General features: G+C 45.9%; 1 protein-coding gene across 1 annotated transcript in view; it reads right to left on the reverse strand.

Moving 5' to 3' along the window:
* LOC143964279 (uncharacterized) overlaps positions 1-15693 on the reverse strand; it is a 42688-nt gene that overhangs the window by 12563 nt on the left and 14432 nt on the right. Inside the window, exons 5-6 of the mRNA XM_077473982.1 lie at positions 15070-15132; positions 2060-2122 (exon numbers count right to left, since the gene is read on the reverse strand). Of these exons, the coding sequence (XP_077330108.1) occupies positions 2060-2122; positions 15070-15132 (126 nt within the window). The remainder of the gene's footprint in view (positions 1-2059; positions 2123-15069; positions 15133-15693) is intronic.

The following is a 15693-nucleotide window of genomic DNA, read 5'->3' on the forward strand; positions in this document are numbered from 1 at the left end:
GGGCCCTAAGAACATTTTTGCCCAGGGCCCAATCAATATTAAAGACGGCCCTGAGCCATACACACAACATTAAACACCAACTTGCCCTGAAACAAGAACTGTCCTCACTGAAACGAGACGCAGCTCCTTCCCCTAAGGGTGAGAATCTGTTATGGAGGGACCCAAAGGAGGACCAGAATTGCTAGTGGTGTGGCTGCTTTGGACATGTAAACAAAAACTGTGGCCAGCCTGAATTAAAAAACTGACTTTGATACCTTTATTGACCTAGGCAGACTATTTTAAGCCCTTCTGTGTGTATATGGATGGGAGTTTACAAGGCCTAGGAGCTGCACTGGCTCAAACACAAGATGGTTATTAATGGATGATTGCCTATGCAAGCCACAGTCTCCCACTATCAGGTGGAACACCCAGAGGAGGATGTGAACTCTTCCCGAGAAGACATCAATTTAGCTCCTGTCCTGCCCACAGCATCCACCTCATGCTCTCTCAGGGAACAGGGAGCAGTTCCCCAGGTGGAGTCCACCGAAATTTACAGCGGAGAGGAATTGGCACTAATTCAACAGAAGGATCCAGATCTCATGCAGGTACAAAGCTTCCTCTCCTGGTGGCGTAAGCCACCCTCCCATGAGTGTCAAAAACTGTGCTTTATTGCAAGGTGCACATTCCTACCGGATAGCGGGACATCCTATGAATTGTGGTCCCCTAGTCGCATATCCTCTAAGTCTGCTGAGTACTACATACTGTGAGTGGACACTTTGTAGTTGACAGAATTAAGTCCTTGGTTAGAAGACACTTCTTCTGCCCGCAGCTGGCAGATTGGGTCTAGAAGGTTTGCTGGGAGTGTGAAACTTGCTCCGTACATAGAATATCACCAGGATATCACTATGCCTTAGAATTTGTCAAAGACTTCACCAAGTTTGAGGTGGTAGTCCTCACTAAGGACCAGATGGCCCCAACCATACAGTTTCTCCAAACAGGCCAAGGCTAAAACTTTGAGTCAGTGATTATGTCTGAGCTTTGCCACCTTAGTGTAAGTCACATATCTCCCATACCATCCACAGGCCAGGGTAATGGAGCTTGTGAACGGTTCAACCGCACCCTGCTGGGCATGTTACAGACTCACAAACAAGGGCACAGAGATAGATGGCACCAACATGTTGGAACAAATGTTGGTAAAAAATATCAAAAATAAGCATGGTATTAATCTAGAGCCCAATTGGGAACGTACCCAATACCAGGTGGAACGACAGCCCTTTCCCCCAACTCCAGTAAATTATGTGGTCTCAGAAGAATCCAATCCTGTCAAGAAACGTCTCTACTGAAACCTGCTGAGGCCCTATGTGCTAAGTGTTGACTGTTCCATCAGACCAGCTGGAGACCGGGAAGAGTTTCACCCTGTGGAGGTTCCACCAATGCAAGAGGTTCCCGCAGAGTGGTACCTACCTCCTGTCGTGCTCGAGCCTCCGGCCCCTCCGAGCTCAGCAGTGGGAAGCCCCAGTGCAGCAATTATGGACAGTGTGAACACTCATGCGATCCGATTCCAGTGCGGAGCAAAAAACGGGTCCTGCACCATTTTGGTGCGAATGCGATGGAAATTCAGCCATACAATCAATTTGATCGTGTGTGGGCTTCCTTGGACCTTTGCAGTCAAAAAAAATCAGACGGACTTTAGACTTAGACCATGTTTCAATTTTTTCCGATGGACTCGAGTCCGGTCGAAAATCAGTTTGTGTGGATGCTAGTCCGACGGACGAAAACTGACGCTATGCAGCTATTGGCTACTGGCTATGAAACTTCCTTATTCTAGTACGGTCATATGTCATCACGTTCGAATCTGTCAGAATTTGGGGTGATTGTTAGGGTGATTGTTCGTTCAGAAAGTCTGCCGAAAGTCCGTCGGAAAAACCGTCAGACCTAGTCTGCTGGAAAGTCCGGTCGTGTGTACGCGGCATTAGAGTCCAAGAACAAGGAATGTGCTACTCAACCAGGACACTTGAGAGGGGGGGCATTAGGGGAACTCACTCCAATAAAAGTTATTTGTTTTAGAAATTCAACTTACCATTTACAAAAATATGATTAATTGTGGAATCGATCTCCATTACTTTACTGGTCATACTGGAGGCTGTAGAAAGAGTAAAACAAACGTGAATCTATCAAGACTTCATACAACATTTAAAACATTTATTTTACTTCATGACCAGTAGAGCAATATGGGAGGAAGGGAATTCCACATCCTTGCCGCTCTTACAGTAAAGAACCCTCTACGTAGTTTAACCACTTCAGCCATGGAAGATTTGGCTGCTCAATGACCAGGCCATTTTTTTTGAGATTCGGCACTGCGTCGCTTTGACTGACAATTGCGCAGTCGTGTGAGGTTGTACCAAAAAAAAATTGATGTCCTTTTTTTCCCACAAATAGAGCTTAATTTTGGTGGTATTTGATAATCTCTGTGAATGAATGAATGAGTGACTTGTATAGCGCTACCTATGCGAACTGAATCGCCTCAGGGTGCTTTCTTGCCACCGGTGTCCATCTGCAGCTTTTTTTACGCGGTCCTTTTAACCTGTAGGGTCCCGACATACTTACAACACATACAACATTGACATACACATACTATGACCAATTTTTTTGGACAGGGTCCAATTAACCTACCAGCATGTCTTTGGAGTGTGGGAGGAAACCGGAGTACCTGGAGGAAACCCACGCAGGCACAGGGAGAACATGCAAACTCCAGGCAGATAGTGTCATTGTCAGGATTTGAACCAGCAAACGTATTGCTGCTAGGTGAAAGTGCTAACCACTACACCACTGTGCTGCCCACTGTGGTTTTTATTTTTTTTGCGCTATAAACAAAAAAGAGCGACAATTTTGACACTATTTTGGGACCATTGACATTTATACAGCGATCGGTGCTATAGAAATGCACTGATTACTGTGTAAATGTCACTGGCAGGAAAAAGGTTAACACTAGGGGGTGATCAAGGGGTTAACTGGGTTCCCTAGGCGTGTTCTAACTGTAGGGGGGAGGGGACTGAATATAGGAGATGACAGATTGTGGTTCCTAGCTAGTAGGAACTCACAATCTGCATCTCCTCTCCTCACAGAACAGGGAATATATGTGTTTATACACAAAAGTCCCTGTTCTGCCTCTCGCACCTATGCCAGTGACCATCGCGACCGCCGGCCATGAGCATATATGCCCCGCAGAGCAGCGTGTGCACGCACCTGCTATCCCACTTAAAGGAGCCGACATACAGCTACGATGGCTCGTGGGATTGTGCCACAGTATGACGGTGGCTGGTTAGCAAGTGGTTAAGGTAAAACCTCTTTCATTCTAATTTTAATGAGTGGCCATGAGTCTTGTTAAACTCCCTTCCGCAAAGAAGTTTCCTCCCTATTGTGGGGTCACCAGTAGGGATGAGCTTCGTGTTCGAGTCGAACATACGTTCGACTCGAACATCGGCTGTTCGCCCGTTCGGCAAATTCCGAACATTATGGGCCGTTCGCGCCAAATTCGTGTGGCGCTCATGGCCCACAATGCACTGCGTCATCGCAGTGCATTGCTGGCTCATGATTGGCCAAGCATGCGATGTGACCCCGCATGCTTGGCCAATCACAGCGCCAGCAGCGAGGAGAGCCATGATTGGGATGCCTGTGGCCAATCATAGCTCAGGCTGTGTAGTACACACCCCACACTATATAAGGCCGCCAGCGCGGCAGCCTTGTGTAGTGTGTTGGCGTCTGAAGCAGTTAGTGGGTGTTCTGTGTACCTTCAACACAGTACACACCGATCGTTATCGGCCGATTTTCGATCTTGCTCTTCTGTAGTGGTTGTTGTCTGCGTGCCCTGACCGCAGTATACACCGCTATATTCACCTCACCTATATAGCTAGTGATCTATCTTTTATAATAGAGCTTGCAGTCAGTAGTGTTAGGAGCTTGTGCGTGCTGTCTGCATGCTCTGTACCCAGTACACACCGCTATATCCACCTACATAGTTGTTCTCTATTTGAGCCCACTTGCCATCTGCAGGAGTTATTGGAAGTTGTGTGTGCCTCCAGCACAGCACAGTATACATCTGTATATACCCCTTTATCTCTGGTGTTCTATAATAAAGGCATCTGCAGGAGTTAGTGGGTGTTTTGTGCCTCCAGCACAATATACACCTGTATCTACCCTTTATTGCTGTTCTCTAATGGAGCCATCTGCAGGGCTTAGTGGGTGTTGTGTGACTCCATTACAGTATACCCCTTTATCTCTGGTGTTCTATAATAAAGGCATCTGCAGGAGTTAGTGGGTGTTGTGTGCCTCCAGCACAATATACACTACCCAACTGCTGTTTTACCCAACTCCCTTCAGGCCATTACCATGTCTGGAAGGCCAGCAAGGAGAGGCAGACAGGCACGAGCCGATAAAAGAGGGCAAGCAGGCTCTGTGTCTAGAGACAACAGTGCTGGTCATGGACGCGGTGTATTGTCATCAGCACGTGGCCATGGGACACGCTTGTCCTTCTTTTCGGCAGCTGGACATGTTGAACCGCAACATGCCAACGACTTGGTAGAGTGGATAACCAAGCCCTCTTCATCCTCCTCATCCTCTCTCACCCAGTCTCAGGGTACTAGCAAAGCAGCTGCCAACGCATCGTCTTCCCTCGTCTCAATGTCATCATCAGTGACTCCTTCCCTAGACCCACCACGTCCTCCTGAGGAGTCTCCTGAACTCTTTGAGCACAGTGTTGGGTACATGCTCCAGGAGGATGCCCAGTGTTTTGTAGGCTCTGATGATGACACTCAGCTAGAGGAAGGCAGTAGCGTGAATGCAGAGAGAGGGGATGCTCAAGAAGGACAGCAATCTGGCAGTCATGTTCCACAAGCTGCAGCATATTGCCAGGTTTGCTACAGCGATGAAGAGGGAGGGGATGATGAGGGCACTGACTCCACGTGGGTGCCTGGTAGGAGAGAGGAGGAGGAGGAGGAGGAGGCACATGTCCAACGTTATGAGTCAGAATTTGTTTGTCAAAGTCACCTCCCCGTGAGTTCTGGAAAATACGTTTCAGGTCAAAAAAGGTTATCACAGGCGGATCGAAGTTGTGCTGAAGTCCCACATGTTTACATATAGCCATTGGTAGCACTTTTTGGGATCGCTGAATGAGATACTTATATGTGAATGCTGCTTTTCACTACGGTTAGCTGATCCAGTATAAGGAGGAGTATATTGAGGAGACTGAGGATTTACATACAACTCTTTAACTAAGCTTCCATCTGGTAAGCGCACTCACTTCATGGTGACGGCACTTGTGCGCATTCGTGTGTGTGTAACCACCGTGGTGTTCTCATAAAGGATCGCAACTGTGGATTGTCTATGGACTTTTTATGAACTCTTCAATTAAGAAATCATATTAACTGTCATTTTTTATTTCAATATATAATGAATGTGTTAATTATTTATAACCTTTAAAAAATGTTATGTTCTGGGTAGTTAGGTATAGACCATTTTCCTGTTGGCGCAGCTTTTCGTATTTTCTTATTGCTGTTGGGTGTGTGTATCTCACTTACTGCTGCTGCCTTCTTTATAGATTATTGCACATTTCTTCCCTTTTCCTTTTTTTTTTTGTTTTGCTGTTTTACTCAAGCGCAGTTTATTTTTCCTTTATACATGTCCAACGAGGCAGGATGCCCTCCGGGGGCCAGCTTAGGGGCAGCACACCGACTGAATCACACCGCAGAGCTCCGCCTGTGCAGGGCGCTGCCTCTGCGCGTTATTCTAAAAGTTCTTTGGTGTGGGCCTTTTTTGAGACGAGTGCATCAGATCGCACCGCTGCTATTTGCAACATATGTCTCAAGCGTATCTCGCGTGGCCAAAACATCAGCCGCGTGGGCACCACATGCTTGACCAGACATATGTTGACCTGCCATGCAGCTCGTTGGCAAGCGTACCTCAAAGACCCACACCAAAGAACAAAGCGGACCTCTCCTTGCTCCTCATCAGCTGGCATCTCCAACCCCACTAGACCTTCAGTCCTCTCTGAAACCTGCTCTGAGAGGAATGAAGGTGTAGAATTAGGTGTGTCACAGCCAAGTGCTTGCGGGCACTCTGCTAGCAGTACACCCACGTCCGATTATAGCAGGCAAATGTCCCTGCCCTAGCTGCTGGACCGGCGAAAGAAGTTCACTCCCAGCCATCCACATGCCCAGCGGTTGAATGCTAGCTTGGCTAAATTGCTAGCACTTCAACTGCTGCCTTTTCAGTTGGTAGACTCGGCCCCCTTCCGTGAGTTTGTACAATGTGCGGTTCCTCAGTGGCAGGTCCCCAAACGCCACTTTTTCTAACGGAAGGCGATTCCGGCTCTCTACCGGCATGTGGAAGGCAATGTCCTTTCCTCGCTGGACAGGGCGGTTAGCGGTAAGGTGCATATTACCGCTGACTCATGGTCCAGCAGGCATGGACAGGGACGTTACCTGTCTTTCACGGCCCATTGGGTCACTCTTCTGGCAGCTGGGAAGGATGCAGGACAAGGTGCAGTAGTGTTGGAGGTTGTTCCGCCACCACGCCTCCAAAATGCTACTATTGGTTGTGACACACCTCTCTCCTCCACCCCCTCCTCTTCTTCTTCCTCCATGGCCTCTTCCAGTGCTCTGTCCTCAGAACCAGCGGTGCTCCATAGGCATTCCAGGGGCTACGCAAGTACGCAGGCAAAGCGATGCCATGCTGTGCTTGCGCTGGTTTGTTTGGGGGACAGGAGCCACACTGGGGCGGATGTTTTGTCAGCTCTGCAGGGGCAGGCCGAGAGGTGGTTGACGCCATGCCAGCTTAAGCCAGGAATGGTGGTTTGTGACAATGGCACCAACCCCCTCTCCGCCCTCCGACAGGGCCAACTGACCCATGTGCCCTGTGTAGCTCACGTCCTTAACCTGGTGGTGCAGCGGTTCTTGGGCAGGTACCCCAGCTTACAGGATGTCCTGAAGCAGGCCAGGAAAGTCTGTGTGCATTTCCGCCGATCATTTAATGCCTGTGCTCGGCTGGCTGAGCTCCAAAAGGAGTTGAACCTGCCCAAGAACCACCTTATATGTGACATGCCCACCAGGTGGAACTCAACGTTGGCCATGCTGCAGCGGCTGCACACGCAGCAGAGGGCCATCAATGAGTACCTGTGCAACTGAGGCACCAGGACAGGGTCAGGGGAGCTCGGTTTTTTCTCACCACGCCAGTGGGGCATGATCAGGGATGCATGCACTGTCCTGTCACCGTTTGAGGAGGCCACAAGGATGGTGAGCAGTGACAGTGCATGCATCAGTGACACTGTACCTCTTGTCCACCTCTTGGAGCATACGCTGCATGGAATAATGGACAGGGCACTTGAGGCAGAACAGAGGCAGGAAGAGGAGGACTTCCTTGCCTCTCAAGGCCCCCTTTATCCAGACAGTGTTCCTGCTGTGCCACCCATCACACAGGAAGAGGATGAGGAGGAGGAAGAGGAGGAGGAGGATGATTGTGTCAGCATGGAGGTGGAGGCTGGCACTCAGCATCAGCAGCAGCAGCAGTCTTGTAGGAATGATTTACAGTCCCAAGAAACCCGTGGACTTGTATGTGGCTGGGAGGAGGTAGCTGCGGATCATGTTGCCCTTAGTGACCTAGAGGACTCCGGACCGAATGCCTCAGCTAACCTACACTGCATGGCCTCCCTGATCCTGCAAAACCTGCGGAAGGATCCTCGTATTCTTCGGATCAAGGAGAGGGACCATTACTGGCTGGCCACTCTCCTTGATCCACGGTACAAGGGTAAGGTTGCCGACCTTATCTTGCCATCGCAGAGGGAGCAGAGGATGAGACATCTCCGGGAGGCCTTGCAGAAAGGTCTGTGCAACGCGTTCCCAGGGACTGGGAGGTTACAAACTCCTGGTCCTGGACATCTGGTCCTGGACATCTGCTCAGATACTATCTATCAAACTTCTGCCATCTTAGCAAGGTATTTTGGTGTTTGTCGGTATCTTTCCCAGGCTTTCCATCTATTTATAAATCCCGTTTCTCCTGCTTCGCCACTATGTTTTAAATACTCCAAGTTGTAGATTTTATTGATTTTACCATACCAACTTTTCAGAGAGGGAGTCTCTGGGTTTTTCCACTGGCAGGGGATTAAGCTCTTTGCCGCATTTAGTAGGCTTGGGATCAGTGATACCTTATATTGTTTAATGGGCATGGAGGTCCCGTGAAGCAGACATACCCTTGGATCCTCTGGAATATCTAAACCTGTTATTTCTTTCATCGTTGACAGAACGGTCTTCCAGAAATTTTAAATTTTTGGGCATGTCCACCATATATGTATCACTGAGCCTGTTTCTGCACATCCCCTCCAGCACAAGTTAGAGCTCCCGCTCTGAAATTGGTATATTCTGTCTGACGTTAGATACCACCGAGTCATACATTTGTAGTTCATTTCTAATAGACTACAGTCTGGGGAGATTATATGCGGCATTTTTAATATTTTCTTAATCTCCGCCTCCGTACTTCTTATCCCGATTTCTTCATCCCATTTTTTAATGTGTATAGGGGGTTCCGTAATTTTCACTCCGCTCAATATTTTATATATCCTCGCAATCCCTCTCTTTCCATTGGTCGACGTACACAGCTGCTCTAGTCGGAGCAAATTGTCTACTGACCTTATCGGAATGGGGGAGGGATTCCACAAAATGTTTCAGCTGAGCGTACCTCCACCAATTAATATCTAACACCTCTTTTTTCATGTTTAAATCCTGAAATGTACACATTTTTCCTCTATTAGTAATATCTTTTACCTGTGCCTCCCTATTTTTAAACCACCCCCCAAATAACCTGTCTTTCCCTGGTAAGAAAAAGTTAGTGTCACATAAGGGTATTAACGGGGAATTATAATTCCATTTTTGTTTTTTGTGAACCCTATCCCAAATTACCATTGCAACCCGTGTAATTATGTGCGTGTGAACATCTAATTCTCTTAGCTGTGATGGGATCCAGATCACTTTTCTTAGTGCAGAATTACTTATCCCTTTCTCTAATCTAACCCAACTTTTCTCTTTGTTATCCCTAACCCATTCCACCACTCGTGCCATTAAAATTGCGTAGTAATAGGTTTTAATATCGGGAACCCCCCAACCCCCCTTGAGTTTTATCTCTAGAAAGTATTCCCATGCTTATCCGTGGTTTTTTATGACACCAGATAAACCTGCGAAATAGTAGATTTAGCTTATTAACCACTTCAGCCCCGGACCAATTGTCAGCCTAAGGACCGGAGGTCTTTTTACAATTTCGCACTGCACTGCTTTAACTGGTAATTGCGCGGTCATGCAATGTTGTACCCAAACAAAATTTGCGTCCTTTTCTTCTCAGAAACAGAGCTTTCTTTTGATGGTATTTGATTGGCTCTGCGATTTTTATTTTTTATGTTATAAAAGGAAAAAGAATGAAAATTTTGAAAAAAAATAAAAGATATTTTCTACTTTTTGTTATAAGAAAAATCGAATAAACTCAATTTTAGTCTTACATTTAGGCCAAAATTTATTCAGCTACATGTCTTTAGTAAAAAAAATGTCAATAAGTGTATATTTATTGGTTTACGCAAAAGTTATAGTGTCTACAAACTAGAGTACATTTTCTGAAATTTACACAGCTTTTAATTTATGACTGCCTATCTCATTTCTTGAGGTGCTAAAATGGCAGGGCAGTACAAACCCCCCCCCCCCCCCAAATTACCCCATTTTGGAAAGTAGACACCCCAAGGAAATTGCTGAGGGGCATGTTGAGCCCATTGAATATTTTTTTTTTTGTCCCAAGTGATTGAATAATGACACAAAAAAAAAAAAGTTTACGAAAAGTTGTCACTAAATGATATATTGCTCACACATGCCATAGTTATATGTGGAATTGCACCACAAAATATATTCTGCTGCTTCTCCTGAGTACAGGGATACCACATATGTGGGACTTTTTGGGAGTCTAGCCACGTACAGCACCCCGAAAACCAATCACCACCTTCAGGATTTCTAAGGGTGCAAATTTTTGATTTCACTCCTCACTACCTATCACAGTTTTGAAGGCCATAAAATGCCAAAATAGCACAAAACCCCCCCAAATGACCCCATTTTGGAAAGTAGACACCCCAAGCTATTTACTGAGAGGCATGTTGAGTCCATGGAATATTTTATATTTTGCCACAAGTTGCGGGAATAGTACAAACTTTTTTTTTTTTTTTGCACAAAGTTGTCACTAAATGATATATTGCTCACACATGCTATGGGCATAAGTCAAATTACACCCCAAAATAAATTCCGCTGCTTCTCCCGAGTACGGGGATACCACATGTACCCCTTTTTGGGAGCCTAGCCACGTACGGGGCCCCGAAAACCAAGCACTGCCTTCAGGATTTAAATATAAAACGCTACAAAAAAAACTGTTAGCGATCGCAGGGATCAGACCTGACTCTGCGAACGCTGCAGTTATGTGTTTAGTGTTTTGTAAGTGACAGTGATCGATCGATACTGCATTTGGGTGGGCTGGGCAGAGGGGCAAAATGCAGGTGCTAGCAGGTATCTGGGCGGATCCCGCTAACAATGCGTTTTTTAGAACCCTAAACTGCTGGGGACGCTAGTATAGATCTGATCAGATCAGATATTGATCTGTTCAGATTCTATACCACTATGGGAGGTGTATGCTTTGCGCGTGGGTGGCACTAACCTAGCACTGCCTGGGGCGACACAGACCCTATCTGACCCTAAAACCTAATTGATATCACCCGCCGGGTGATCAGGGGGTTAAACCTTTATTGGGTAATAAATGGTGGTTGCCCTGATGCTATAAAAAGCAAACTAACTAACCAGAGTCACCCGTAACACTTATATGGTGATCACTGGTGAAAGGGTTAACTAGGGGCTAATTAGGTATAATATAGGTAGTATATGGGGGTACCTAACGCTATAAAAACCTGGCGGTGAACCTAAAAAATAACTAGCTACCTAGCGGCACCAGTGACACTAATGCAGCGATCAGAAAAACGATCGCTTAGTGACACTGGCAAAAGGGGGTGAAAGGGTTAACTAGGGGCAATCAGGAGGTTAAAACCTTTATTAGGTAGTATATGAGGCTCCCTGACACTATATAAAAACCTGACGGGGAACCTAAATAACTAAATAACTAACTGGCTATCCAGCATCACCAGTGACACTTATACAGTGATCGCTGGTGAAAGGGTTAACTCTAGGGGCAATCAGGGGGTTAAATCCTTTATTGGGTAGTATATGGGGGTACCTAACGCTATAAAAACCTGGCGGTGAACCTAAAAAAAATAACTAGCTACCTAACGGCACCAGTGACACTAATGCAGCGATCAGAAAAACGATCGCTTAGTGACACTGGCAAAAGGGGGTGAAAGGTTTAACTTTAGGGGGAATCAGGGGTTAAACCTTTATTGGGGGGTGGTAGGGGGCTACCCTGGACGTAACACTAACTGCCCTGACACTTTTTACTGTCACAACTGACCCTAAATGAAGTGATCAGTAAATAAATGATCACTGCAATCAGTGACACTGTGACTGGGAGGGGGGGGGGGATCGGGGGGGTGATCGGGGGTAATTTGTGTGCCTATGTGTACCTACATGTCAGTGTAGTGTTGGTGCACACTTACTATGTCCTCTCCTCGCAGTCCAGTCAAAAAGACCGCCCCGAGGAGAATGACATCACTTCCTCCCTGCCTGTGTTTACACTACACAGGCGGGGGAAGCTTCTCATTCGCCAGGAGTGATCGAGAGGGGATGGCCTGAAACCAACGGCCATCCCCTCATCCCGGATCGCTCCTGAAGCGAAACGGACCGCCGCAGCCAGCGGGAGGGGGTCTGATCGGACCCCCCACCCGCTGGAAGGCAAGCATGTACGGGTACGTGCTTGTGCCCGTACATGCCATTCTGCCGACATATAGTTACATGCGGCGGTCCTTAAGTGGTTAAAATAAAAATCGGGAATCAAAATTGGTAACATTTGAATTTTATATAATATTTCAGGGAATATTATAATTTTTAAACAATTTATCCTATCGATCCAAGATTTCTGTCTAGGGGCCACTACATCTAATTCTATTTTAATATCATTTATTAATGGAATAAAGTTTTGTTGGAATAGCATATCATATGAAGATGTTATATTAACGCCGAGATACTTAATTTCCTTCTCCAAGTAAACGGGAAATTTTGTTTGAGTATTTGAACCTCTTGTGGGGCAAGATTTATATTCAAAATTTTGGATTTTACGGGATTCATCTTAAAGTTTGATACTTCCCCATACCTTTTCAAAATGTTCAATAGGCTCGGGAGGGTTGTCCTGGGGCTAGTCACGTAGAACAAAACATCATCCGCATAGGCAGCTATTTTATGCTCGACATTGTTAATCTGTATTCCCTTAATATTGGGATTCAATCTTATCCTGGACAGCAATGGTTCCATTGATAGAATAAATAGTAAAGGAGATAGGGAACAACCCTGCCGTGTCCCATTGAACATCTCAAAAGGCTGTGATCGGGCCCCGTTTATTTTAACCCTCGCTGTGGGATGTTTGTATAGGGCATTTATCCAGCTAAAAGCGGACCTCCACCCTGAAGTGGAAGTTCCGCTCATCTGAACCCTCCCCCCCCTCCGGTGCCACAATCTGCACCTTTCAGGGGGGAGGGGGGTGCAGTTACCTGGATAATCCAGGTATCTGCACCCACTTCCGGGACAAGACCGCCGCAGACCCCCGCAGATGCCCTGCCCCCCCCTTTGTGTTTTGGGAAACACACAGTTCCCAGGACACAGCAGGGACCAGCAGAGACGCACAGCGCAACTCGCGCATGCGCAGTAGGGAACCGGCAGTGAAGCCGCAATGCTTCACTTCCCGATTCCCTGACAGAGGATGGTGGCGGGGGCAGCAGAGAGACGATTGCTCGTCATCTGCCGCCGACATCACTCGACCCCGGGACAGGTAAGTGTCAATTTATTAAAAGTCAGCAACTGCAATATTTGTAGCTGCTGGCTTTTAATATTTTTTTTAAAGGTGCAGAACCACTTTAACAACCTTGGGCCAACTCCATATACCTCCAGGGACTTTTGCATGAACCCCCAGTCTACTCTGTCAAAGGCTTTCTGAGCGTCTATAGACAGTAGCAGACCTGGGGGTCCACTTTCTTTCAGTTTATGTATAACTAGAAGGGTTCTGATACCATTGTCCCTACTCTCCCTGCCCAAAATAAATCCCACTTGGTCTGTATGTAGCAGATCATTCATTACCGTTTTTAATCGACTGGCTAAGATCGATGCAAACAATTTTACATCTACATTTAGTAGAGAGATGGGCCGGTAACTTCAACACAAAGAGGGATCTTATCTGGAATAATAGTAATCTCAGCCTCTAAAGCTTCCCATCGTATCTCCCAATCTCCGCCTATCCTATTCATATATGATACCATTCTTGGTATCAATATCTCACTAAATTTTTTGTAATAGGCGATCGTAAACCCATCAGGGCCTGGACTTTTCCCCGATGCTTTTATCATTCTAAATAATTCTCGTTCTATTATCGGGTCCTCCAATGGGGCCGCTTTATCTGGGTGTATTTTCTTTAAGCCGCAACCCTCGAGGAAGATTCTAGTATCCTCTACTCTTTTTTGTAATATTACCTGTGGGTTCCTTTTGATTTATTGAGTATAATTTCCCATAATATTCCTGAAAGGCCTTTGCAATCCCTGGGGTTGAAAAGGCCTTATCTCCTTTCCCTGTTTGTATACTCTCAATGAAGTTGGCCTTATTTTTCTTTTTTAACATTTTAGCGAGGTATTTACTCGACATGTCCCCCCACTGACACCTCTCTTTCTTAAACCGATAGTAAGTTGATCTATTTTCTTGTTCAATGATTTCTTTTAAGCCCGCTTTTTTAATATTTAATTCCTGTTCTTCCCTGTTATCCCCCCCGTTTTTGAGTCTCTGTTCAAGCGTTTGAATTTCTTTGACTAACCCTTCTCTAATCTGTGCATTTGCTTTTTTCTTTGCAGTTTCAATTGAGATCAGAATCCTCCTGATGTAGGCCTTGTGTGCTTCCCACACCGTGGCTTCTGATGTATCATTACCACTGTTTCTTGTAAAGAACCATTCTAATTCGGCTTTAATCTTTTCGACAACCTCAGTATCTTGTAAAAGTACTTCATTCCCATCCTTTGTAACCAGATGTCCTTCCTCATTCTTTATGGGGCCAATATGGTCTGTCCTCCCTTTTTTACTGTTTACATACTTAAAGAATTTCTTGGGATTTTTTTTTTTGCTCTCCTCCGCTATGTGTCTTTCATGTTCTATCTTAGCCGCCCTGATTGCACCCTTACATTTCTTGTTGCATTCCTTATAAAGTCTGAATGCTGATCCCTCAACCTTGTATATTTTGAAGGCCTTCTCCTTTGCTTTTATATGCATTTTTACATTGGAGTTAAGCCATCCAGGAATTTTGTTCGCTCTTTTAAATTTATTAGCCTATAGGATGCATTGGCTAATGCCCTTAATTAATATGCTCTTAAAGAAAACCCACCTCTCCTCCGTGTTCTTTGTTCCCAAGATTTTATCCCAATTCATGCCTTCTAACAAAGTTCGTAGTTTAGGGAAGTTTGATCTTTTGAAATTCAGTGTCTTTGTATTGCCCTTATGTTTCCTATTTGTGTGATCTATACTGAAGCCAATTGACCTGTACAGGAGTATGTACAGGAGAGGAGTGGGAAGGGTATGCCAGTGGGCAGTATGTACAGGAGAGGAGTGTGGAGGGTATGACAGTGGGCAGTATGTACAGGAGAGGAGTGTGGAGGGTATGACAGTGGGCAGTATGTACAGGAGAGGAGTGGGAAGGGTATGCCAGTGGGCAGTATGTACAGGTGAGGAGTGTGGAGGGTATGACAGTGGGCAGTATTTACAGGAGAGGAGCATGGAGGGTATGACAATTGAAACGAGAACTGTGCTACTCAACCAGGACACTTGAGAGGGGGCATTAGGGGAATATGACTGCAAAAATGTTATTTGTTTTAGAAATTCAACTTACCATTTACTGAAATATAAATAATTGTGGAATCGATCTCTATTACTTTACTGATCAAACTGGAGACTGTAGAAAGAGAAAAACAAACACGAATCTTTAAAGAAATTCACCAAAATGGTTATGCTGTCTAAAAACTATACACATATTTATTTTACTTCATGACCAGTGGAGCAATATGGAGGGTATGACAGTGGGTAGTATGTACAGGAGAGGAGTGTGGAGGATATGACAGTGGGCAGGAGGTACAGAAGAGGTGTGTGGAGGGTATTGCCATGGGCAGTATGTACAGGAGAGGAGTGTGAAAGTTGTCTGTAATTAGAAGCCTGTGCTGGCGTGATGCCTTTACTGAAAGATATTTACTATAAGGTTGTCATCTGACGCCCATCTTGGGGGTCTTTCCCCAGGAAGGGCGTGTCCCTGAAAATTGTTGCCTTGGCCTTGCCCCCTGCAGCTATGCTGTGTATAGTAAAGAGAAGAGAATGGACGGGCACGTATATGAGATATTGTGTGTACATACAGGTGCACTGGCTAGTTGGACTCAGCTCGCTCTCTGTAGTTGACATAAGTACACTGCCAGACATGTGAATTAAAAATTGTGTGCATTCCATTTTCCAGGGACTAGCTACA

This window comes from Lithobates pipiens, unplaced genomic scaffold (assembly GCF_037356315.1).
Source record: "Lithobates pipiens isolate NorthernLeopardFrog02 unplaced genomic scaffold, aLitPip1_a1.2 Scaffold_8, whole genome shotgun sequence".
NCBI lineage: Eukaryota > Metazoa > Chordata > Amphibia > Anura > Ranidae > Lithobates > Lithobates pipiens.